The sequence below is a fragment of the Leptodactylus fuscus genome, chromosome 3 (genome assembly GCF_031893055.1).
Source record: "Leptodactylus fuscus isolate aLepFus1 chromosome 3, aLepFus1.hap2, whole genome shotgun sequence".
NCBI lineage: Eukaryota > Metazoa > Chordata > Amphibia > Anura > Leptodactylidae > Leptodactylus > Leptodactylus fuscus.
Window position 1 is genome coordinate 66,011,771 of NC_134267.1, and position 27,364 is coordinate 66,039,134.

The 27,364-nt window shown below is 40.3% G+C and overlaps 1 protein-coding gene across 2 annotated transcripts; it reads left to right on the forward strand.

The window, feature by feature from the left end:
- On the forward strand, positions 1-27,145 carry LOC142197408 (presenilin-2-like). 2 transcript variants are annotated; one of them, XM_075267660.1, is made up of 11 exons: positions 1-39; positions 2,008-2,167; positions 5,184-5,413; positions 7,642-7,783; positions 9,256-9,323; positions 10,531-10,751; positions 12,395-12,493; positions 14,063-14,134; positions 19,069-19,179; positions 23,142-23,260; positions 23,353-27,145. In XM_075267660.1, the coding sequence occupies exons 2-11, from the start codon at positions 2,027-2,029 to the stop codon at positions 23,506-23,508; spliced, it is 1,359 nt and encodes a 452-aa protein (XP_075123761.1). In that variant the 5' UTR covers positions 1-39; positions 2,008-2,026; the 3' UTR covers positions 23,509-27,145. The 2 variants fall into 2 exon arrangements, with proteins under 2 accessions (XP_075123761.1, XP_075123762.1); XM_075267661.1 differs by lacking the exon at positions 1-39 and adding an exon at positions 71-146.
- Positions 27,146-27,364: the final 219 nt, after the last annotated feature.

Here is a 27,364-nt window from a genome sequence, read left to right on the forward strand (position 1 = left end):
CCGGCAGAGGTCAATGCGGAAGCGGGCGCCTCCTTTTAGGTAAAACATTGTTAATTTGTATCTCAGTGTGTGAATACGTTGCATTGTGTTCGGCAGAGCCCGGTCCTTGTAGTCACTGCATTAACTCTTGTTGAGAGGTTTTTCAGGTGAAATGAATTGGCGTGAAATCTGCTTCCTTTTTTTTGGTTCCGGATTTCCAGATTGACATTGGCCCCTGGCTATGGATTTTTTAGTAGTTTCTATCTGTACTGTATTTGGTCATCTCTACTCAGGATGTATGAACCTGAAATGTGAACATTTTATATAAAAGAGTGATTTTGTTTGGAGTTACCCTTTAGTTCTAGAAGTAGTCAAGATGTTAAAGGGTTCCTCCAACATGTCTCTTCACCACCTGTATGTGAAAAGGGAATAGAGCTGTAGTCCCATATACAGACATATTGGGCAGACCTGATGTGACATATATAATCAGCTTTGCAATATGTTTTTTATTCCTTTAATCACATATGTGTGTGAATGACACCGCTCCATTCTCTTGTTTTACACTGCAATATGTAGATATCCAAGTACAGCAGTCTCAGTCATTTAAAGGGAACCTGTCATATGGTTTGGGGCACCAAATCACCAGCTTATTGTCATACAGCTGTGGTTTAAGGTCCCAAACTCTATGTAAATTGCTGTTGCCCTTTCCCAGAAGATTTAGGATTTCACTAATTGTAGACACTGCCACCGGATCTCTCATTAACAGCTCAGTCCCCTTGGCAATGGTGCTTGCTCAGTTTTCGAGTAGGCACTATATTAAACTACCCAATATCTGTTATGTGTAAGGAAGATGTATACCTTATGGGATTTCTGTTTGTGGAGGACTTGGGGTACTGATGCAATAAATCAACTGTCCATTAAATTCAGTAGGTATCGTCTAAAGGAATTTTCTCATCTGGACATCCCCTATCTTTATGCAGTGTTACAACATATGGAAATCTTAGAGGCACTCTCTGTGAGCTAAGCAGAGAGCAAACTTGAAAAAAACAGAAGCTTTTGTTGTGGAACATTGGGACAGCCAGGTACAAGAGTGGATATTCATCTTAAAGTCAGGCAGCCATGTCCAAAATATCTTCTAAACTAATATGGTATGGGTTTTTAAAAGGAGCAGAAAGGTACCTTTGTGACCACTAACCGATCAAATCATATTATTTTAATGGAAAAGCCTGCATTTGCCTACAGAGACTCATGATGTAGGGCAGTGATTCCAAAAGGGAACCAGAGAATTTGTAGCTGCCTATAGGCTAAATAGGCTCTGCTTCTAGTGCACTTTCTGGTTGATTTGCATATCCATAAAGAGATGATTATTTTTGCATTGCCTCATTGATTTATGACCACAAAGGTATGCTTTCTGCACCTATTAAAGGTCCTTCCATGGCATTGTTATTGGTTTGGAAGGCATTTTGGACCTGCAGATGGATAAATGGGTTGTCTGTAGTGAGACCACTTTAAGGCTGAAGCCCCATGTTGCAAAAATGCTGTATTTTACAGTTCGTGCAAAGTGGATGGGATTCTGCCTAATCCCATCCACACATTTCAGGAAAAAAATGCAGTGAAAAAGCTGCATTTTCAAAAATGCTTGTGTTTTTGAAAATTGCAGCATGTCAGTTATATTAGCATTTTTTGTGTAGGTGTGGTAGGGGCAGAAAGTCCGCAGAAAAATTATTTTCCACAATGTTTTTTTTTTGCTTCGCTAAGGCTGAAGCCCCAGGTTGTGGAAAATGTCACTTTTTCTGTTATAAATTTTGCTGTTTTTTTTTTGAGCCAAAGGTAAGAGTGGCTACAAAAGAAATAGGAAACATAACAATCTGTTTGATATTTACATGTGATACTTATGAAAATCATCCTTCATTACCATACTACAGTAAAGATTGTGTAGTTCTTGTATTTGCCATTGTGTATAGAGAGGTGGTGCGTAACCCATGAACAGTGAAATGCTAATACTTTTATTTTGTTTCTGCATTGAAGATAATTGTGACTTGGAGATATGATAACATTCATGAACAGCTCAGACAGTGAGGAAGAAGAGGAGTGCAATGAGAGAACATCACTTATTGCCTCTGAGAGTCCACAGCTTCCTTCTTATCAAGATGGACCACCAACTACAGAAGATCCTTCTATTAATAGGGTTAGAGATTACTGTCACATGCAGTACTTTGCTTTTAAAGTTAATGTGAATATTTTATTCCAATTTATGTCCTTTATATAACAACTGTACTGAAATAGTAAAATATAAATCTGATTGGTGGGCTATGTTTTAACATTGTGTTAAAAAAACAAACAAAAAAAACCCACTTTTGCATACCTCCCAACTTTTGAAAAACTGAAAGAGGGACAAAATGTGCAGTCATCTCCATCTCTGCCCCCAGTGTCGTGCGGTCCTCTCCATCTCTGCCCCCAGTGTCATGCCGTCCCCTCCTTCATCTGCCCCCAGTGTCATGCCGTCCCCTCCTTCATCTGCCCCCAGTGTCATGCCGTCCTCTCCATCTCTGCCCCCAGTGTCATGCCGTCCTCTCCATCTCTGCCCCCAGTGTCATGCCACCCTCTCCATCTCTGCCCCCAGTGTCATGCCGTCCTCTCCTTCATCTGCCCCCAGTTTCACGTTCCACCTCCACATTAAACTTACCTTCTCCTCCGCTCCCTCGCCGCTCGAAGCGAGGAGCTGACCTGTGTCGGCTCCTTGCTTCAGCCGCATATGTGTTCAACTCAGATCTGCGTACTCTGGACGCAGATCTGAGTTGAAATCGGGACATGCCTCCCTCCAACCGGGACGGTTGGGAGGTATGACTTTTGGAGTCACGTTTTACGAGGGGTGATCCAAAAGTAATGATAATCAATAATAAACACAATGAATATAGTAAAAATAATAATTTATTTTTCTACATAGTCTCCTAACAAGTCTATACATTTAGTCCAGTGGTTCCCAACCTTTCTAATGCCGTGACCCCGCAATACAGTTCCTCATGTTGCGGTGACCCCATTCAGTTTGGAACACGCGTCCATAACGGCGTGCGTTCCAGCTGAATAGCGCTGCTGTAGATAGTAGCGTGGCTTCTCAGTGGCTAAAGCCATCGGAAATATGTCTTTTCTGATAGCTTTAGGCATACCTCCCAACTTTTGAAGATTAGAAAGAGGGACAAAATATGCGGCGCGTGCTGCGGCGAATTTAGCTACGCCCACTTTTATGTTGACTCCGCCCATTCTCATTAATTTTTCATGTGCTCCCACACAGTATAATCCTCCTACAGTCACCCGGACATTATATGTCCCCTCGCCATCTCTCCCCCAGTTTCATATAACCTCTTCATCTGCCCCCAGTGTCATGCTGTACCCCCACCCCTTCATCTGCCCACAGTTTCATGTCCCCCCATCTCTTCCCCCAGTTTCATGTACCCATCTGTTCCCCAGTTTCATGTTCCCCCATCTCTGCCCAGAGCTTCATGTCCCTCCATCTCTGCCCCCAGTGTCATGCCGTCCCCCCCTTCATCTGCCCAGAGCTTCATGTCCCTCCATCTCTGCCCCCAGTGTCGAGGGACGTGGATGGGCGTCCTTCACGATGTTCATCTTCCGTTGTTGCTCTTCCCAGCTTAAACTCCTTGGCCCAGCGTGCAACTGTGCAATATGGAGGAGAAGAGTCCCTCAATGTTTCCACCAAGTCGCTGTGTATGTCTTTGGTAGACATTTTTTTTCAAGCAGAGGTATTTGATGACAGCTCTGACTTCATTTTTTTCCATTTTGATGTTCACTCCTCAGCAGTTCGTATTCAAATGAACGTAGCTCCCGGGAATTGTGGCCTATTTAAGTGATTTTCTTTTTCCCTGAACTAGTGGGTACCTAAGCGAGTAGAGGACATTTTATTTTTATTTTTGTGTGCACTAGAAATAACCGATTATCATTACTTTTGGATCACTCCTCGTAGTTATTGTTTATAGCGGTTATGTTATATTTAGAATTCCCTAGCATGAATCTCTGTATTCACTGCCTCTCCGCTGGTGCTTCCGTTATCTGTTTACTTGCATATTTCCTGTGGCTACTGCTGCAATCAGATATCATATTACTAGCATCATTTCTCCCTTCATATAGCTACAATGTCAGTAATAGGTCACGTGACCACTAGAGTCAAGTGGCATGTGCATGTAAACAGTCATTGGGAGGACTAGAGGGAAGGCAGCAGAAATGCTGGATTCCTGGGTGTCATGCAAGTTATAGTGATTTTTAACTAAGCATATATTTGCATAGCCTTTAGAAAGGCTATTCCAGTCATACCTTTTATTTAGTAATCCTCCCACCCATTTTTGAATTGGCCTGCTTTTATTGATATGCTAATTAGCCTCTACGGTGCACGCAGAAGTGTCTGTGATGCTCTCTGAGCACTGTATGCTATGTGTAAACAGGGGAGAGGTGAGACGGCTGGGAGGATTACTAAATAAAAGGTGTATCTGGAATAGCCTTTCTAAAGGCTATGCAAATATATGATTAGTTAAAAATCACTATAGCCAATGATAGAGCCCCTTTAAAGCAGTGGTATAACTACTGGGGTAGCAGGGGTAGCAGCTGCCATAGGGCCTGGGACATTAGGGGCCCAGCGACAGCTGCTACCGCTGTGTTTTTTTTTTTTTGGGGGGGCCATGTAAAAAGTTCACCATGAGCCCTGCCGTTCCTAGTTACGCCACTGCTTTAAAGCTTGACTGTATGATCACCACGATGTACATGCATATCATGGTTCTTTTAGAAAAGGCATTCAAATGCGTAATGCACAGGTAAGTCATGGTATATTAAAGTATTAAAATTGGCTTTCTTTCTCATAATTTGTGCCAAGTTCCCCCTGACCACACCTTCTGAGATCCAGTGTTTCAGCTACTCCAATACCAACTTTGTTTTAATCTCCATCCACATAAATGTCAACATCCTGTCATATATTAGCATGAGAATATGAATATGCATGTAGGTTTATGCTGCTGCATTTTAAAGTGGATTTTACCCTTTTCAGTGTAAGGGGTGAATTCTTTGGTAAATCTGCAATGATGTGTGCAAAATCTAGAGCAGAAAATGTGCAAAAGAAATAACTTGGATGAGTCTTATGTGAACCAGTCTGTATATGTGTTTGTGTGAGGCTTTTTATTTGACTTATACATCTTCAACAGAAACAATACAGTGGTAGCACATCAGTGCTGGAAGATTCATCAAATGGTGAAACCTCCGGAGCAGCATCCTCTATCAGGGACGCTCCAGTGGAAAATGAAGAAGAAGAAATGACACTGAAGTATGGAGCCAAACACGTAATAATGCTCTTTGTGCCGGTCACACTCTGTATGGTTGTAGTTGTTGCAACCATAAAGTCAGTCAGCTTCTATACTGAGAAAAATGGACAGTTGTAAGTAGACGTTTTTACATTTTTGTATTTGTTATTACTGTATATTATGTGCCTTGTCTTTCACTAACTAGCAGGAATGTGGGGGATGTTTTGTGGGGAAACAAGGCTCTCTGTACTAAAGTACTCTAATCTGAGTATAGTAACCTAGTTAAGTATATTAGAAAAATGTTTTAAAGAAATTATATTTCTGGTTTACTAAAGATTAAAAAAAAGTTGATTGATCAATGCGGTTTAAAGAGGACCTTTCATCAGATTGGGCACAGGCAGTTCTATATACTGCTGGAAAGCTGACAGTGCGCTGAATTCAGCGCACTATTGGCTTTCCCGATCTGTGCCCGGTGTAAAGCGCTATCGGTCCCGATACCGTAGCGCTTTACAGTCAGAAGGGCGTTTCTGACACTTAGCCAGGGACGCCCTTCTGCACAGCAGCGCCTATCGCGCTGTACTGTGGAGTGGGGAGGAACGCCTCCTCCCTCTTCTCACACAGCTCGTCCATAGATGAGTATTATCAGGAGAGGGAGGGGGAAGTTACTCCCCGCTCCACAGTACAGCGCGATTGGCGCTGCTGGGCAGAAAGGCGTCCCTGGCTAAGTGTCAGAAACGCCCTTCTGACTGTAAAGCGCTACGGCACCAGGACCGATAGCGCTTTACCCGGGGCACAGATTGGGAAAGCCGATAGTGCGCTGAATTCAGCGCACTGTCAGCTTTCCAGCAGTATATAAAACTGCCTGTGCCCAATCTGATGAAAGGTCCTCTTTAAAGCTGTGTCTTTTTAACTGTATCATACCTTATCAATAGTGGTATTATATTAATATCTTCATTTAATGAAAGAGAAAAATTGCAGTTAAAAAAAAATCATAAGTATAAATTACCCCAGAAGAAAAATGTTTCTTTAACAGGACCTGTAACCAGGTTTGACAAGCCCATTGTCTGTCACCCTAAGCATATTGATGTTTTGTTTATCCAAATCCGGTCAACCACTCCAGAGATATAAGCCCTTTTAAAGCGTACCTCCAGTTATTAACAACTTTTTGTAAATTAATAGTGCTTGTAACTATAAGAAACTTTGTAATATATCTTCTTATTTATATCTGTTTCCTTCTCCACTTATTAAGGGTTGAGGAGATATCGTCACTCCATAGGGAGAGACCACCAATTAGGTGTGTGGAGTCTTATTATGGAGTGACGATATCCCCTCAACCCTGTCTAAGCCTCTCACCTCTGCCAGGTCAGTCCTCTCTGTGCCAAGCTGATGAGATGCAAGAACATTGAAACAGCTGTCCTTGGCTGAGGGGCTACCTGGTATAATCCCAACATCATTGCAAACAAAGGCCTCTGAGAAGGTCAGCATGATGTTAAAGGGAGCGCCCTCTATTGGTTTGCTTGACTGAGGCTCTGTCTTCCTAATTAGATCATGGAAGATAGACTTGCACATTCTCAGTGAGCGCCCTCTATTGGTATGCATGCCTGAGGCACTGGCTTCCTAATTACATCATGGAAGTCAGATTTGCATATTCTTCCGACTTATTAAGCTGTTCTCCTTCTCATTATCTTTAATCTGACTGCTTGTTTACATTAGATTCTATATTCAACTTCACGCACAGAGCTGATATGGAGAAGAGATGGGTGGAGTGGGAAGCTGCTGCCAGCTGGTTAATTGATTTATTGCCTCATTCTGTGTACTGTTAATCTCTGATCTACAAACCTAGCAGTGTTAAGAGTACAGAGTAGCAGAGTGTAGCTGCCGCAATTATTTGAGTCTTCCGGCAGGCTCATCCTACTCCTTCTTTCTTCATAGACTAATATGTAGAAAGTAACTGCCTGAAAATTGGAGAGAAAAACTTATTTCTCTATTAAGATATATCACAAAGTTTCATATTTTCATGTGTAGTATTCATTTATAAAAAGGTACGATTTAAATGTTACTGAGTAAAGTAGACCTATTACAAGAGTGGACCAAGAAAGTTATTCTGAGCCAGGGCAGAATTTTTCCTCTAATCTGGGGTAATTGTCACCTCTCTTGTAGTGATATGTCTTCCTCTGGATTAACACTGTAACACTTTAGGTCATAATTGATGGATAAAATTAATTTTTACACCCTTATTAATTATGTTATCTGTAAATATGTACTAAATAGAAATATATAGTCTAGATTTTCTAGGCTTTTAAAAGTAGATCTAAGATTTGTTTTCTACCTTATTTCCTTGACTGCTAATTTTTCATTTTAGAATTTACACCCCATTTTCTGAAGATACCCCATCTGTTGGTCAAAGACTTCTAAATTCTGTATTGAATACACTGATTATGATAAGTGTTATCCTTGTGATGACAATATTCTTGGTTTTGCTATACAAGTATCGCTGCTACAAGGTAAGCCAAATCAGCTATTCTGTTAATCCTTGTAAACTCGTATGTTGTAGATGTCAGATTTCCATGGCATTTTGATGATCATAATAGCATAAAAAAGCCTGATGTACCCATTACTAGACAATGGAGACCAAAATGGATCATGTTTCCCAGAAAGTAGAGATCGCATATAAAAGGTTTGTTTGCTTAATCGTGGTATTTTATTTTGTTTCCTGCTATAGAATAATGCATAATGTTTTGGAAGACATAGTGACGTTTTTCAGGCTACAGATATAGTAGAAAGGTCCTAAGGACTATGAATGCGTGAATAGACATAGGTTTCTGTTAGAACTTGAATCCGTATATGAGGTAGTGGATAACAATAGATCATAGCAGATCATAGAGAATTAATGTTATATTGGCTTCAGTCAGGCTGGTATATTTCAGTATATGTATAAATAATTTCCTTTTGATATTGTCTATACAAAGGTTATTGACTATGCGTCGATTACAGATGCACCAAATGCAGAGACATCCCTTATTGTAAGAGTAATATAGGATGAATATGTGTTGTTTTTGAGATCTTCTAATAAAATACTCCACTGACCCTTGCTTAGTAGATATCGTAAAATGATATTAAGTAGACAATAGAGCCCCGCCCAATCATATTGTGGCTATTACCATGTCTGGGTCCTTAACCCTCACAAAAATTATTTTTAGATGATTTGAGTTGTGAATAAAATACAGAGATTCAAAACTGGTTATTAAAATGGATGTGCTTAAAGGGGTTTTATAAATAGTTATGTAAAGATTAGGGCAAGTATAGGAAGTGATTCTAAGTAATAGAAGATGCTATACTTATCCGCCATTCCTGGCCATTATTTCCAGCACTGCATCACGGTTTGCCGTGCCAGGATATCTTTACATGGCTGCAGCGGGGAGGTGCCATACACCCACAACACTGCTGCAGCCAATCACTGGCTTCAATGGCCCAAAAGCACTTCCTGGTTGTAACACTGTAACGATATTCTGGTTCTGAGGACCAGAGGGCAGAGCTGTAAGCAGCGACTGGGAGAACAGGTAAGTATAGCACCTTTTTTAATCACTTCCTCGGGTGCCAGCATTTATGGCAGCATTGTACTATTTTAGGTCCTTTTAGTCATCTCTTGGGTGAACCTCTTTCAACCCTACTAACTATGCAACCGCTATAAAAAGTGTAATGTGGCAGATTTCTGAAAACGGTCTTAGTTGCCCATAGTAACCAATCACAATTAATCTTTTTTAAAAAAATGAAAGCAGTGCTGGGTTGGTTGATATGGGCAATGAAGACCGTTTTCAGAAATCTGACATAATAATTGTTCTGAGTATGGACAGCAGTGCTAAATCGCTGGAGATGGATTATCAATATTAATATCGTGGATAACCTCCTCTTAAAAAAACATAACCTTACCTTGTACTGCTCCTGAATTCCAAAATCTAATCATTTTATTTTTCAGTTTATTCACGGATGGCTCATTCTTTCATCTTTGATGCTACTTTTTATGTTCACCTACATTTATCTATGGTAAGTATGCTCCCATTTCTTACTATTACAGGGCATCAGGAGCAGGTTGCCAGTGAATATGATCAATAAGCTGTGTGAAAGTAACTGTACTGAACCATTTGCTCCCCAGAAAACATGATGTGCACACTTGCCAACACCTGACATGTTCTCTGTTCAGTGCCCAGTGCCAAACTTCTGTTTGCTGTTAGTGCGGAGCCAACCACATTATAGCAGGAGGAAGGAAGACTCCTCTTTCCTTTCTCTATTGCGGCCAGTTATGGGGGTGGCTGGGGGCACAACACATTCTTATTCCTTCTCACAAAGCAAGGGGCACAGACAGTGTCTCACAAGCACCATTATTGCCAGGAGTCAAGTGTGATTGTGTGATCAAGTAGTGACAGCTCAAACTGACTAAGGACTTATATCCCCCATTTAAAATCTGAGGCATATTAGGTATTTGAGGTGCATGGGAATCTCCATAAACTTCTGTATAAGCACTATGGGTAGGTTGGGATAGCACAGCTGGATATCATTACAGGTTATGTGGTGACAGCAAAACCGAACATCCTGGAATGATATCCAGCTGAGATGAGGCAGTGTTTCACTGAAAAGCACAGGCCACCAGGGACAGGATGCAGTTGTAGCCGCATCCATGTACACTATGTGTCACCAACCCAAAACAAGTGGTCTGGCCCCAAAATGATTTTTCACAGGATAGGTCATCAGTATCTGTACTGATCAGTACACCCAGGACTCAGAGAGACCCAGCATCAGGATTTACAGCAGTAGACAGGGAATGCATGCAGCTGCTCCAATTCAAGTAATAGGAACTGCACACACTCTGTCCACCGCACCAGCTTCCAACAGGTTGGAGGCCGCTGGTCAGCTGACCTGTGTATAGGTGATCAGTATATAAAATCATTTTGGGGTTAGACAACTCCTCGTAGCCCTTGAGCCAATACAGTAATGTACCTTCTTTAGCTCAAATGACAAAACATGTGGCATGATCCCTCATAGGACCTATTATGGAGAAGCAGAGTTTACAGTGGAGGGCCAATAGAGACTCTCTGTATTGTCTATATATACATGTCAATTAAGGAATATCCTTTTAGAAAGCTTGTAGATCACAAATGGAGGTATTAGTCTATTAGACTGGTCGAGAAAATTTTATACATATGTGCATGCTATTTGATTTCTAAAAACTAATGACTTTGCTTTACTTTTATAGTGAAGTTTTCAAGACATACAATGTGGCAATGGACTATCCAACTTTGTTCATTGTCATCTGGAATTTTGGGGCAGTAGGAATGATCTGCATTCATTGGAAGGGGCCTCTTCAGCTACAACAGGCTTATCTGATAATGATCAGTGCTCTTATGGCCCTTGTTTTCATCAAGTATTTGCCAGAGTGGTCAGCATGGGTAATTCTGGGAGCCATATCTGTTTATGGTATGCAATTAATTGTTCTTGTTTTTTAATACGTTGATTTAAAGATGATCTATCACCAAATGCAAAATGTTAAATGATGAAAAAAATGGCCCATGGTAGGTTGTATGTAAATTAGCTATTGTTTTCCAAGTAGGCAGTAACCTTTTATTTTTTCATAGAAAATAAAAGGTTAATTCCCACTTGGAGAACAACCTTCTGGGAGCCATCTATTGAATGGGTGGATGGATTCAAACCCCCCCCCCCAAAAAAAAAAAAAAAAAAAAACAAAACAAAACAAAAAAAAAAACACTGCAGCACAGTGGCAGTCAACAGGGAATAGGGCATTCCAGAGCCTCATGTTCTCAAACCAGAATATAGAGTCCTTGGAGGCACACTTTGTTGCATTTCAGCTTTATTTGCATATTTTGAAAACAACTTGGAAATGAGGGTGTTCACCATAACATCCCCTACAATGCACTGTGGCTGGTTCAGTATTGACTTTTCTGGTGGCATACTCTCCTTAATTGCTATATCAAGACAGAATCTGATGACAGAGGTGGGTTTTACTGTCCTTGATTCTTGAACTTTAACACCTTAATGACATTGTAGCGACCCCATTTTGTAGGAGTCATTTTAGGGTCTCTGCCAAGATGACAAGACATCCAAAAACCAAACAATCCAAAGCACATAGCACTCTTTCACATCTGCTCGCTGGTGTGAGCCCAATTGTGGTTTATGCCCACATGCATGACGCTGTTATACATTATACCCAGGATAATGCATTTAAAGGGATCCTATCTTTCAAACCCTTTTTTTTTTTTCTAACTAACACGTCGGAATAGCCTTAAGAAAGGCTATTTGTCTCCTACCTTTCGTTGTCTTCACCGCGCCGCCGTTCGCCTAAAATCCCGGTGTTTGTCGGTATGTAAATGAGTTCTTTCGCAGCACCGGGATTTTTTTTTGTTGACGAAGCTGTTTGAGGGTTGCTTTTTGTGGGCCAATTTTAGACCATATATAACTTTTTGATCACTTATTATTCCATATCTTGAGATAAAATGGCAAAAAAATTATTTCAAATGTTATTAACTTTTTTTCTTTTTTTTTAAACTCCATTCACCGTACAGGTTAACTAATGGTTTGATTTTATTGTACTGTTTGTTATGGTTATGGCCATATACCAAATTTGTGCTGTTTAATACTGTATTTTGAGCTTTATACTGCATATAGGAAAAGGGACATTTTATTGAAGGGGAGCTTTTATTTTTATACTTTTTTTTGTTGTTGTCCCAATAGGGGACATGAACCAGTGACCAGAGAATGAAGTAGACATCTCTGTTCTCTGTTTGGTGGCTGAACCTAGTAACCACAGCTCAGCTCCTATTGCAGGTATTGATCTGCAATACCTTGGTGTGTTCACTACATGGAGAACAGAGCTGTCTGCTTCCTGCGCCATTCTCTGTGAATCAGATGCTGAGAACAGCTGATTTTATCGGGATGCGGTTTGTTGAACCTTCACTGATTTGATAGTAATGACTTATCCGAGGGTAGGCCACCAATATCTTTAGCTCAGAAAACCCCTAATAAAATTAAATTTTGTTGATAAATATGAAAATAAATGCTACAAATTCTGATGTGTTTCATAACTGTTGTGTCTTTGCTGACAGATTTGCTAGCTGTATTATGTCCAAAGGGCCCCCTGAGGATGCTGGTAGAAACTGCACAGGAAAGAAACGAGCCTATATTTCCAGCACTGATATATTCCTGTAAGTATAATAAATATTGTTTCATTATTTTCCATATCCAGTGCCATGCTATATTACTATAAGATGTAATATATGCTTCCATGGATTATTTAAATAACATATTTGGGCATATTCCCATTAAAAGAAACATGCCATAAAACATAAAGTCAAAAAAAAAAAAAAAATACTAATATGTGTAATGGATCATTATTAGAAATAAATCTGATTCAAGATCTACCGGTATGCATGGTGTGAAGCACTTCCTATACTTGTTTGTCATAGTAATGACCATCATTGGCTGTGAGATGGTGGACACAATTGTAGGCTCCTTCACGTGTATACGTGCCAGATTGCGCTCTACTTTCCCCCGTGTGAACTCACCCTAAAGCAGCTGCACAAAATCAGGCAGTCCCAGACTTGCTATAGAGAAGGCACGGGCGTTTCTGAATATTGTGTCACAGTTATGGGAGCAGCCAAGTTGTGCCTCTGCATCTGGCCTGGTGTTCACATGAACGCTGGGGTCCCAAAGTTCTCCAGTTTAAATCAGATTTTTAACAATTATTAAGTTAAAATGCCATCTAAAGGTCTATTATAACCTTATTAGGGGTACAATGTACAGGGTGGGCCATAAGTATCTTATAAGTATCTTATCGGTTGTGGCATATTAGTACATGGTAGGGGGAAACATTTGAGGCCAGGTGTTGCCCGAGGCGGCCATCTGCAAAGCCACCATTTTGGATTCAACTTTACTTTTTTCAATGGGAAGGGGGTCATGTGACGCATCAAAAACATGGACAATTGCACAAGAAGAACAATGGTGGGCTCATTTTTAACATAACTTTATTTGTTATCGAGTATTGACACGTTTGTGACATGGAGCAACGACAGTACCCACTAAAGGATGTACTCAAAGTTCTGCCCATGGTGTTGAATTGTCAATGTGATTCTCCCCAGAGATAGAAGTCCAAGGAAGTAAGATCCGGAGACCTTGGGTGTATCCAAATCTGGGTGAATCCATACTTAGGGCCCACCTGGGTATATCCATACTTATGGCCCACTCTGTATATAAAAATAAATAAATAAAAATGTTACCACTCACATGCCACAGGTTCTAGCCCTACCCCTGGCAATACAACAGTCCTTTTCTCATAACATCGTCTCGGATATTAAAATAAGGAAAAAATATGCAAAAAGAAAGCCCTATTTATCACCAAAAAAGATGCAAACATTTTTGAATAATCCAAACAAGTATACGTTATAGCCCTCAAAACGACATGTATAAAATAAAAAAAACAAACAAACAAACATGAAAATGACCCGGTCATGAAGTGGTTAATAGCGAATTAAAATATTCACTACTAATGAATTATGCTGTCTAAAGTATTCCGTCAGTATTTCAGATTCACATGGATTCATGCATGTAAATACATCAGTTAAAACCTGTAAGCATCCATTGCTGTCATCCAATGCACAGAGCCGGCTAAGTGGTGTTCTCTTTCTAGCCACTCAAGCTGCTACAATTTCATTGTATTGTGTGATAAGATATATTATTTATAGATATGCAATTCTTTTTTTATTTCACTTTAAAAGCTGCCATGGTATGGATTGTGGGTATGGCAGATTCAGAAAATACAAATCGAAGATTAAGTCAACATTCAGGAGGTAAGTGTTCTTATAAGTCACCTATGCAGTGTTTCCATTTAAAGTAACAATAAAGATGGATGGCCACACATTGTTTAGGTGTTTTTTTTATATCCACCTGTGTTTCTAAGCCAAAATATCTGAGGCCAGATGTTTGTTATTGTTTAGAGAGCTATAAACACCATAATAGAAATATCATTTTGGTTTGTGGCAAATCTATGGTTGGTGGTGACTTTTTCTCAAAACACGGCATGCTCTAAGTTCAGAGGTCTCAAACTTGGTCAGCAAGCGGCTTGCACATAGAAAATTTTTTTAAACTGAAGGGCCGCATTCCTTCTATACAATACAAATTTATCATTAACTAACCCTGACAGTGGCCAGTACAGTTTAATGTTCCCCAGCAGTGGTGCTGTATAGTATAATGTCCCCTACATTTTACTACTGCCCACCCCAGCAGTGGCCCCAGTATTTACCCCACACTCTCTTCCTTGCTCTAGGCGCATATATGTCATAGCAGTGTGCCCGGAGCAAGGGAAGAGAGTGAGAGGTGCCTCCTGTGGAACAGAGAAGTAAGTATATACAGTATAGCTGCCCGACCTTATAGGCCACAGGTTTCAGGCCTACAAGCATGGGAAGCTCAAGACCCCAATCAGGGGTTATTTTCTCTTTGATTCTGCGGCATCGACAGAACTGGGGGATAAGGCAGTGGACTGTATTTGCATACAGAAAGGCATTCATTAAAAAAACAAACAAAGAAAAACCCATTTTAAAACACTTTAAACAGCTTCAAGCGTTTCTAATGTAACTGTGTATGAACCCAGCTTTTTATACTTTTTATTGGGTCCTTTTCTAATTGTATGCACTATAAACATGTTTTTTTTTCCTGAAAATTGTATTTCAAGTTATTGTTGGGTGGTGATGAACGCCTCTTTAACACTACACTTCTATGTGTTCCTAGGTGTTTCTTACTGCCTAGCGATGTTGCTAAGCTGTAAGGCTGGTGCCTCTGCCAGTTCAGTGATATCGGTATCGACAGTAACATCACCAATGCTCTGCAACTGGGAGATACCTGAAAAATGCTCACAATGTTATTCAAAAAATATATAACTTTAGTATCACTGTACTCAATCAATCCAGACAATAAATTCATCACGCTATTTAATGAGGACCTTTCATCAGTTGGGGCACATGCGGTTTTATATACCGCATGTGCCCCAAGCACTGTCGGCTTTCACGATCTGTGCCCCAGGTGAAGAGCTATTGGTGCTGGTACCATAGCTCTTCACCGTCAGAAGGGCGTTCCTCCCTGCTCTCATAGTACAGCGCTATAGGCGCTGCTGTGAGGAAGGGCATTCCTGACAGTCAGGATGATGGTGAAGAGCTACGGTACCGGCACCGATAGCTCTTCACCAGGTGCACAGATCGTGAAAGCCGACACTGCGCTGTATTCAGCGCACTGTCAGCTTTCTAGCGGTATATAAAACCGCATGTGCCCCAACTGATGAAAGGTCCTCTTTAAGTGCACAGTGAATGACGCAAAATTTAAAGCAATTTAAAGGCAATGGTTACATTGATGTTTTTTTTCGTTTCAGTCAAAGAAAGAGTTAATAAAAGGGCCAATGGTGCTATCACATACAGTGCCTACAAGTATTATTCAACCCCCTGCAGATTTAGCAGGTTTGATAAGATGCAAATAAGTTAGAGCCTTCAAACAAGAGCAGGATTTATTAACAGATGCATAAAACTTACAAACCAAAAAGTTATGTTGCTCAGTTAAATTTTAATAAATTTTAACCCCTTAAGGACCAGGCCATTTTTTGGTTTCGCATTTTCGTTTTTCCCTCCTCACATTTCAAGAGCCATAACTTTTTCATTTTTCAGTTCACAGAGTCACATGATAGCTTATTGTTTGCGGGACAAATTGTACTTTGTAATGGCACCATTCAATATGCTGTGCAATGTACTGGGAAGCTGGAAAAAATTCAGAATGAGGCGCAATTGGAGAAAAAATGCATTTGCGCCATTTTCTTATGGGTTTAATTTTTACAGCATTCACTGTTTGGTACAAATGACATGTTACCTGTGTTCTACGTGTCAGTACAAACGCGGTGATACCAAATTTATATAGTATTTGAAATTTTTTGATACTTTTAAAAAAATGATAAACTTTGCAAAATAGAAAAAAATTTTTGTGTCATCATGTTCTAACACCTGTAACTTTTTCATATTTCCATGTATGGAGCTGGTTGTGGTGTCTTTTTATGTGGGACAAGATGACGTTTCTATTGATACCATTTGGGGAAAGATCCGATGGTTTGATCACTTTTTATTCAATTTTTTATAGGAGGCAAAGTGTTGAAAAAAACGCTTTTTGGCTGTTTTTATTTTTTTTGCCGCTACGCCGTTCGCAGTACGGGATAAATGTTTTAATATTCTAATAGTTCAGGCATTTTGGAGCGCAGGGATACCTAATATGTTTATGTTTAATGTTCTTTAATTACTTTTATAGCTGATCTAGGGAAAGGGGGGTGATTTGAACTTTTATATTTTTTTTATTTTTTTAATACTTTTAAAAACTTTTTTTTTTCTTCTGTTACATTTATGATCAGACCCCTTAAGTACCTTGAAACCTAGGGAGTCTGATCGCTCATACTATTCACTGCAATACTACAGTATTGCAGTGAATAGCAAAATCCCAGCACTTCTATTAGACGATGCCTCTGGCATCGTCTAATAGATCTCGTGCAGAGACAAGCCTGGAAGCCTTCAATAGGCTTCCGGCTGTCATAGCAACCGATCACCGCCCTCTTGTGACGTTCAGGAGGGCGGCGATCGGCGAAACATGGCGGCGCCCATGCCGCCTGCGCTGTTTACACGCTGCGGTCGCGTTTGACCGCAGTGTGTAAAGGGTTAACAGCAGCGATCGGCTCGGGCACCGACCGCTGCTGTTAGTGGCAGGTCCTGGCTGTATTATACAGCCGGCATCTGCCGTGTATGGAGCGAGCTCAGCGTGTGAGCTCGCTCCATACATCCCCATGCGACCCATGACGTACAGTTACGTCAAGGGTCGCTAAGGGGTTAAACATAAAAGTGTGGGTCAATTATTATTCAACCCCTAGGTTTAATATTTTGTGGAATAACCCTTGTTTGCAATTACAGCTAATAATCGTCTTTTATAAGACCTGATCAGGCCGGCACAGGTCTCTGGAGTTATCTTGGCCCACTCCTCCATGCAGATCTTCTCCAAGTTATCTAGGTTCTTTGGGTGTCTCATGTGGACTTTAATCTTGAGCTCCTTCCACAAGTTTTCAATTGGGTTAAGGTCAGGAGACTGACTAGGCCACTGCAACACCTTGATTTTTTTCCCTCTTGAATCAGACCTTGGTTTTCTTGTCTGTGTGCTTTGGGTCGTTGTCTTGTTGGAAGATGAAATGACGACCCATCTTAAGATCCTTGATGGAGGAGCGGAGGTTCTTGGCCAAAATCTCCAGGTAGGCCGTGCTATCCATCTTCCCATGGATGCGGACCAGATGGCCAGGCCCCTTGGCTGATGCTGCCACCACCATGCTTGACTGTAGGGATGGTATTCTTGGGGTCGTATGCAGTGCCATCCAGTCTCCAAAAGTCACGTGTGTAGTTGGCACCAAAGATCTCGATCTTGGTCTCATCAGACCAGAGAACCTTGAACCAGTCTGTCTCAGAGTCCTCCAAGTAATCATGAGCAAACTGTAGACGAGCCTTGACATGACGCTTTGAAAGTAAAGGTACCTTACGGGCTCGTCTGGAACGGAGACCATTGCGGTGGAGTACGTTACTTATGGTATTGACTGAAACCAATGTCCCCACTGCCATGAGATTTTCCCGGAGCTCCTTCCTTGTTGTCCTTGGGTTAGCCTTGACTCTTCGGACAAGCCCGGCCTCGGCACGGGAGGAAACTTTCAATGGCTGTCCAGGCCGTGGAAGACTAACAGTAGTTCCATAAGCCTTCCACTTCCGGATCATGCTCCCAACAGTGGAGACAGGTAGGCCCAACTCCTTGGAAAGGGTTTTGTACCCCTCAGCGCCACACCTCCCATGAGGCGACCTGAAGTGACCGCTTCAGGCGGCGCTATGCCAGGGCCCCAGGGAGGGCGGCATTTTTGCTGACCTAAGCCAGTCCAGGACAAGCTGGTGATTGTAAGGCCCCGCCCCCTTCCAATCGGCTCCACCCCCTCCTCCGGTTGGGGGGGGGGGCGACTTTCTGACGTCTGCCTGAGGCGGCAGAAACTCATGGTTCACCCCTGGTACCCCTTGCCAGCCTTGTGACCCTCCACGATCTTGTCTCTGATGGCCTTGGAATGCTCCTTTGTCTTTCCCATGTTGACCATGTATGAGTGCTGTTCACAAGTTTGGGGAGGGTCTTAAATAGTCAGAAAAGGCTGGAAAAAGAGATAATTAATCCAAACATGTGAAGCTCATTGTTCTTTGTGCCTGAACTACTTCTTAATACTTTAGGGGAACCAAACAGAATTCTGGTGGTTTGAGGGGTTGAATAATAAATGACCCTCTGAATAAACTTTTCACAATTTAAAAAAAAATTAAACAAAGAAATAACATTCTTTTTTGCTGCAGTGCATTTCACACTTCCAGGCTGATCTACAGTCCAAATGTCACAATGCCAAGTTAATTCAGAATGTGTAAACCTGCTAAATCTGCAGGGGGTTGAATACTACTTGTAGGCACTGTACCATAGCTTGTCCTCCCAAAAAACAAGCCCTCAAATTGTTACATTGATGAAATTTTTTTTTTAAGTTTTGTATCTTTGTATGCAAGTATAGAAAAATGCAAAAAATGGTTCTTTAGGGAACAAACACAGGTTGGTCATTAAGAAGTTAATCATTTATTTATGTTTGGAAATATATCTCAAATGTTTAATCTGCCACTATTGTCTGCTCCTTTTTTAAATTTTATTTTAGAAACATCAGAAAGTGTTAACCACATATCAGAAGTGGATACAGAAGCTCCAGAGTCTGAAATTCGGACATCTAACAATAGGACTGCAATGTCAGATGATGGAGATGAGGAAAGTAAGTGTCAAGAAGTGTGCGCACTGATTTTACAGAGTTCCATGAATAATCCTAATAAAACTTCATAGACTGTAGCAGTCTTTGGGTGCATTCACACGGAGTAAAATGGAGTGTAATTTGGAGCGTTTACGGAGCGTTTACGTAAACGCTCCGTAAACGCTCCAAATTACACTCCATTTTACTCCGTGTGAATGCACCCTTTAAGGACGCCTTGTCTGAGGCATTTTGCACAGTCCACCAGGACCCTCTGTACTGACTAGAGACCCCCCTCCCCCCAAAAAAAAGCAAACAAAACCCCCCACAATGCTGTCTACAGATGGGTGTCAAGCTAAAACAGCAATATATGCATATATAACATATACGGTACATATATAATGTATTACTTGCATATTAACTAATTGTTTTTCAACTATATCTTATGCACATGGCAGAGCGGTTTATAGGAGTCTGTATGTTGGCACATACAGTCCTCTGCTGTTTTGTAATACAGGAGGTATGGTCCATTATACAGCATCCAATGGAGAATTCCATCATTTCTGTTCTATGGGATTAGTACAAAATGTGACAGGCAAAGAACTTAAGAACAGTAACGTGCATGAATGTCTTTGGTTGCCTTTTTATAGCTCTGTACAATTCTAATCCATAATATATTTATGTATGAAACCTAAAGGACCTTACAAAAGGTTGATAAAAGGTAATTAATGGTAAAGTCGTCAGTCTGTAGAGTTTTCTGTATGTTTCCAAATAAGACAGTTTCGTAGAACCCTTCAGAGGACACAGGTTAATTTTTGGCTGATAGAGAAGTGTGGATTGGTTGCAGAAACTCTGTGCAGCCTCGCAGAGAGGGGAGGTTTCGGCAGTAGTCATTTGTCTTATGGTCAGATACAAGATGGTGAGGGAGATGAAGAGATAAATGGCTGATCTCTTGGTTCACTCAGAAGAATTCTTTATATATTTATTGGAGTGTAGGCAGATTTAGATAACAATAATAATAATGTTATAGAGTAGTTGGTGTCGCTAGCTCTGGTGAACTAAGGGTGGTGTCCCTGTTCTTGAAAATTTATGGTAGAAAAGGCGATTTGCATTGATAGGGTAGGAAGGGTTAACCTTTTCGCTGCCAAAGGTCTCTAGAAATTTTGCACCTCCAGTAGCCAGAGCAATTTTCACAGTTTTGAGATGAACAAATCAAACCTAAATTGCAACATTAAAAAAAGCATCCAACCCCCCCCCCATACCTATATATTTTCTTAAAGTAGACACCTGCAGTATTGTCAGAATGCCACTTGGTACTTGGTACTGTATACGAACAGGCACCTTCATGCAATTTTGTTTTAAAGTGAATGTTTTATGAAAAAATGCAAATAAATGTATATTGGTTGTTAAAAGCGGAAACCAAACAAAAAATTAAATGCACCAAACCTCCTCAAAATAAGAGCTCAACATGTGCAGAGTTCATACATATCACTATAGCCTGCACCCGCATGCACGTGTCTTCAGAAAATCGCTAGAACTGAAAGGAACAAAAATCTGCTTTGAAGCTGGAAATGTTAAAAAAGTATCATCCTATAAAATGTAGGGATTACACACCATGAAAAGTAAATGAACCCCTAAACCCTATATATTTTTTGAAAGTAGACAACCTGAAGATTACAAATATTTTAATGGGTCATCGATAGCCACATCCACCTTCATGCAACTTTGCGACCAACACAATTAATTTTTTGAAAAAATATGCTAAAACACATATTTGCACCTAAAACTCATGTTCAATCTCAGATTCATATACAAAATACATTTAAAATAATAGCTTAAGGTGTATACAATGTGTATATATACTATATGTACCGCAAACATCAACTACAACAAGAGCTCAGACTCCCTAAAACACGTATACAGAAGACAAGCAGGATTTTGCTGCTGTTCACTAATATGTTAAAAGCTATACTGCACCTACCAAACGGTGACTGTGATACCAAAATCTAACTTTTTTTCAGATTACACAGCATACCGTATATAAAAACACAATTTAATAGCTCATATATACAACCACCTTCATTCAACTTTGCGGCAAACAGAGATTGCTAGCAAAAATTGCGCAAAAATTCTAATCTGCCACTAAAGTGCGGCTCAAGCAATCCCTTTCTGCAAACATAATGTACTGTACATAAAACTGCAATATGTGAGGAGTTCATAAATACCACAGATGAATATATTTAAAGGGGCGGGTGTTAAAGAATCGCCAAGCCATCCCATTTTGCGCATGAAAATTAAATAGGACTTTACATAAAAATGTTATTTTCCATCCCCCTATAAAAATTTTAGCAATCTATACGTTCATCTCTAGTGATAATCATTATTACTATTATTTTAGTGTGTAACGGACATCACTAGAGACGTATTTTACTGTAGAAAGCTCAGGTATAGACAGGACAGGGATTGGGTGAAATGTAAACTTTATTTGCAACTTTATGTATATGTTGTGTAAGTGTTTGGTGCGACTTTTTTTTTTTGGCGCTGCGACCTGGACAATGGTAAATGCCTGGGTCACAGCGCCAATAAACTTCCTGGTTATGTTCAAGGGGTATAACATAAGAATACCCCACTAGTAAAGCTCAGGGAGGAATTACATTATACCTGTATGTGACAATCAGAGACAAATGTATAGTATGTTCTCTGATTGGCAGGAGAAGGGTTAATAGGGACAATAGAGTCCCTGCCACCCCCTCCTGCTGTCACATACAGGGTATGTACAGAGTCTGATTGTTTCTCTGTCTCTCTCTCTCTCTTCTGAACTGCTCGTGTCCCTCTCCCTTTCCTGTTAAAGTTTGCAAATTGCTTTCTTAGATGGGGGGGGGGGACACTTTGGAGCTCTATATCTTTGGACTGCATCAACATATCTTGATGCTTTCAATTGCATTTTAAAGAGGAGAATCCCGTCTTTAAAATGATACCAGGAACTTGATGATTATACTTACGGTTTTGGAGTGATTCACTGTTGAAACGCTGTCAGGAATTGAGATCTGCAGTTGGATCTCAATGACAAATAGTGTTTTCAACAGTGAATCGCTCCAAGACTGTAAGTATAATCATCAAGTCCCTGGTATCATTTTAAAGATGAGATTCTCTTCTTTAAAATGCATTTTAAAGCATCAAGGTATGTTGATGCAGTCCAGAGATATCGGCATTAGTAAGGAGGACGTAGTAACTACGTCCTCGGCTACTGAACTACCACCTTGGGAGCACGTATAGCTACGTGCCTGGCAGTGAAAGGGTTAATAGAGTATGTTGTCTTGTATATGAAGGTGCCATGTTGGACCCCCGCCAATCTCATATTGTTAGCCTTATTCTTAGAATAGGTAATCAATAAGAAGACTTGGTTTTACTCTTTTTAAGCCCCATCTTCTTTTATAACCGTAATCTGCACACAGTTTTAGATCTATAAAATAAATGATGATCATATTCCATATTTTTTAGTTTCAAAGGTAATTATAAAATTACATTATACTAACAGGCAGATAAAATTGCAAGGAAGGCAAGCAGGACTGGCAATAAAATAAGAGAGTAGGTAGCAAATACCGTAAACAATACCAAATGGTAGCATACAAGTAAAACAGTGTAAAAGGCACATAAGGTGATAATAAAATCCTAAACCGTGAACTGGAACAAAGTAGGAAAAAAGAAGCGCTACGATGAGTACGAGCAGCCATAGAGCCAACTAAGAATCTGCAAGTGTGGGGGTGGAGGGAGGAGTGAAGACTCAATCCAGACATAGGACTAGAGCTGGAGACCGTACGGGAGGCCCAGGATGTGAGACCTGTCGACCCACGGCAACACTCATGTTTTTTTAGTAGACCATGGAAGAATAATCAGGTGTCATACATCTGATGTCTGTCCAGTTTCACTGGAAATGAATAGCTTTGTCTAAAATACTGATAATTTATTTCCATTCTATTTGTTCATAGGGGGAGTAAAGCTTGGTCTTGGAGATTTCATATTTTACAGTGTGCTTGTAGGAAAAGCAGCAGCAACAGCGAGCGGAGACTGGAATACCACATTGGCCTGTTTTGTTGCCATTTTAATAGTAAGTAGCTTCATAGGTATGCATAACATTACTAATTCAATAGAATTGTTCTACATTAGCAGACTTCTTAACATCTCTTTTTCATTTTATAGGGTTTGTGTCTGACCCTGTTGCTCCTGGCAGTTTTCAAAAAAGCTCTACCTGCTCTTCCAATCTCAATTACTTTTGGCCTGGTATTTTACTTCTCTACAGATAATATTGTGCGGCCATTCATGGACAATCTAGCTTCCCACCAGATGTACATATGATAGGTACTGCCATATATTTGTAGGTGAACACGTAACCCACTACTGCTGTATTTTTTTTTTTTTTTTTAACTTAGTGGAGATGCTCTTCACACCATTTGGTAATCGTAGAAACAGATTTTTTTTTAGAAGGACATTAAGTATTTCTATGTGATAATCTGAAAACTGTGGAAGTACTGCAATAGGATATAGGATAAAATATGTGCATTTTTTTGTTCTTGCTTACTAACCTAATGGTAACAAATCATGTTTTTGTTTTTTGTCTTTATGGCTTGTAGCACATTATTGCAGGTGTTACATAGTGGCATAAATAAAACAGAGGTTTCAGGCATTTAGGTCTTAAACTTCTGCTGGGATATTACGCCAAATTTGTTTGTACTGCCACATTTTTAGATTCCTTGTTTAATTGCAGAAAAGACCAAAACAAAATTCACTACTGGAACAGTTTACTTTTTCAGGAAAAAAAAATCTAGATAAACATTCTACAGTGTTACATTGTTACAATTATTATTTTTGTGGGGGTTTTTTTAAAGAGAAAAGTGTTCACCAATTTTCAAAAATATACCTGTGAGAGAATGTGCTCTATAACATTAACAGTTAAATAATGAAGTAATTTGAGATAATATATATGTATATCTTTTATATATTTTTAACTGCAAGGATTTGCAACAATTTATTGTGAGGTTTACAAACAGAATAACCCTAGTGTAACGTAATTAGAAAGAATCCTATTTTTCAAGTTTTGTATTTGGAAAACATGGGTTCTAGGCCTCATACCTATAGGCATCTCTAGGATTCTTACAACACATATCCTGAATAGAGATAAGCGAGTAGTATTCGATTGAGTACCTCCCCTGCATAGATATTGGTGTACTTAGTCGAATACCATGCGGTAAACGCAGTAAAAATTCAATTCCCCTCTTACCTTCCCTGGCGCTTTTTTTACACCAATATCTTTGCAGGGGAGTTATTCAATCGAATACTACTCGCTCATCTCTAAGGCTGAATGACGTGTCACACTGGATTAAAATGGAGGCTTGTATATTACTATTAAAAAAACTGATTTAGTGATTTAGATTTCTTCTTGGACTGCACAAGAAAAAAAAACATTGCAGTGTGTTCCATCGCATGTCATAAATAGAGATGAGTGAATATGCTCGATTGAATACCTCCACCGCATAGCTCCTGGCGCCAGGGAGGGTGGGAGGGGCAGTAAAAATTTGATGCCCCAGAAGTGTTTTTGCAGCGGGAGCTATGCGGCGGCAGGTATTCGATTGAGCATATTCGCTCATCTCTAGTGGTAAATTACAGGAGCTCTGCTCTAGAAGTACTGTGGTGCTTCTAGAGAGAAAATGTTTATACCATATTGCAATACACACAATCACACACAAGCAGAGCTGTAACTTGAAGCTTCTGGCCCTCAAAGTAATATATGCAACCCGGCCCCCATTAACCAGGTGCTATGGGTAATACTAGTGTCATCTTAAAGGGGTTTTCCGGGATATTTTGAAATCCCTACACTAATCTATACACTCTCCTATTTTCTAAATAACATTATTAATAAAAAAAAAATGTATATTTACCCATGAGACTGCCCCAGGAACATTTTCTGATGACCCGTTTCCCCATTTATGGAAACAGATCATCACTACTATTTCCCCCCCCCCCCCCCCCCATTCACTTCACTCATACTTACCCATCCGTGGCTTCTTCCGGCGAGACAGGTCCTCCCCCTGTACTGGCAGGGTGCGCGTCCTTCTCTTAGCAGTGTGCATGCACACTGCTGCCGGTAAATCACCTGTACTGCATGTCTATGCATGCACAGTAGAGGTGACAGTGGAAAAGGAGTGCACACACAGTACAGGAGGAGAAGAGGCCATCTCACAGGAGGAAGCCATGGAGGTTAAGTATGTAATATGGGTCAGGCTGAGTAAGTAGGGAAGGACATATAACATAGCAAGGATAGCTAGACAGGGAGATGGTGTATGGGGGGGGGAGAGGAGAGGGGTTAGGAAGTTACACAGCAGGAAGCAGAAGATAGTGAACAAAAGCAGGAGACACCAGAGACACCCAGAAATCATTCAGAACACACAAAAAAGTATATAGGTACATTTATTAACTCATTAATAGCACCAATACACTTTTTTTTTTTTAAACACTTTATGCCTGGAAAACCCCTTTAAGTTGTACAAATGCCTTTTGGATCATTATCAGCAAACTGCAATTCTCTGCACAATTGTCCTGCTGAGCGCTAAGTAAATGACGGTCATTTGTCCTATCCCACAGGTCCATGGTTATAGTAATGGGATGGATAATTTCACATAGGAGAACAAAGCAGAATTTCTAAAGCAATATATTTAGGAAAAGTCTTCAATTTACATAAGCTACCGGTATAAATAGGGTCCTTAAGATGGGACAACTCCTTTAATGCAGAATTCCTTTTGCTACGTTAGAAAAAAAAAGTGGCCATTATTAGATTTGCCTTATTTATCCTTGCTTTATGTTCCATGCATTCAGAAACCCTTTCCTTGCTCATTTTTTATAGCTATATAAGGATTACTAGGAAGAGCTGTCACTCATGGGAATCTGTCAGAAGGTTCATGCTTCAGGAAAATCCTTTTTAGGCTAAGGCCCCAAGCTGTTCCCCCCCATCATATATATATTTTGCTGCAGTGTTTTGAGCCAAATCCAGTGGTGGCTACAAATGGAATAAGAAATATATATATATTAAAAAAAAAAAAAACTCTTACTCTTCTCCCCTCTGCTCAACCCATTTCTGGCTTTGGCTCAAAAACGGCAACAAATCTCTCTTTTGACCTTGTGCCCTCGGATACCTGCCCCACACTGGCAGTACCTTCAACTCCATCACTGTTACAACTGGCTGAAATGTACATGAACCTTCATAGACTCCTGTCACAGTTTGAAAAACTGCAAATCTTCGACTATGCCATGCCGTCTACAGCCTATTCTCAGACACACCAGATGAACCCTTACTGGCCTTTGTTAAGGGCTGGGAAAGGGAGCATCATACCACTTTTCCACCAGAAGTGTGGCTCTCTGCCTTTAGGTCAAGCCATACGTTCTCCATCTCCTGTAAAACTCAAGAATCAAACTATAAAATCCTATCACAATGGTACAGAGTATCTTCTGCTCTTCATGAGATTTTCCCCTCAGCTGATGGCGCTGTGGGACTGATCGGGGAACAATGTTAAGCATCTAGTAGAACTGCACTGTAATGCAAGGTTCATGAGATTGTTGAAGCAGTCACGGGAGAGGCTCTGGATGATAACCCCGCACCCTTCCTCCTCTCCATTTTTCCCCCACAAAATTAGCAAGTATCACAGCAAACCATTGGTATTATGTTAGTTAAGGCTACGTCTGTCATCTCAAGCTGGTGGATGTCTAGGTCTCCCCCTCCATTATGTCTTTGCTACATGAATTTCTACACATCCAACGTATAGAAGAGCTTGTCTCAGCACTTAGGCCAAATGCCAGAGCCCATCAACAGGTCTGGCTTCTCTGGAATACCTTTTACTATTCCTCCACCTTACAACCCTCTTTCCCCAATACCTCTCCTCTCTAAACCCGCCTGTTCCTCCTCATTCTTCTATCGTGTTCCCTGCAATTTTTAACATGCAGTCATCCATCATGTTTGCTTACTTTTGTAACAGAAAAATAAAACATGAGTCACAAAAAAAAAATTTGAAAAAAATGTATTACTTTTTTCTGACAATAAATAGGTAAGCGTTTTTATTCATCTTTTTATTCTTCCTATGAGCATTTCACTGTAAAAATGTAATTTTTGCAGCATATGTTTAATTTTGTGTCTGGGCAAATTGTCAATGGCACGAATGCCACT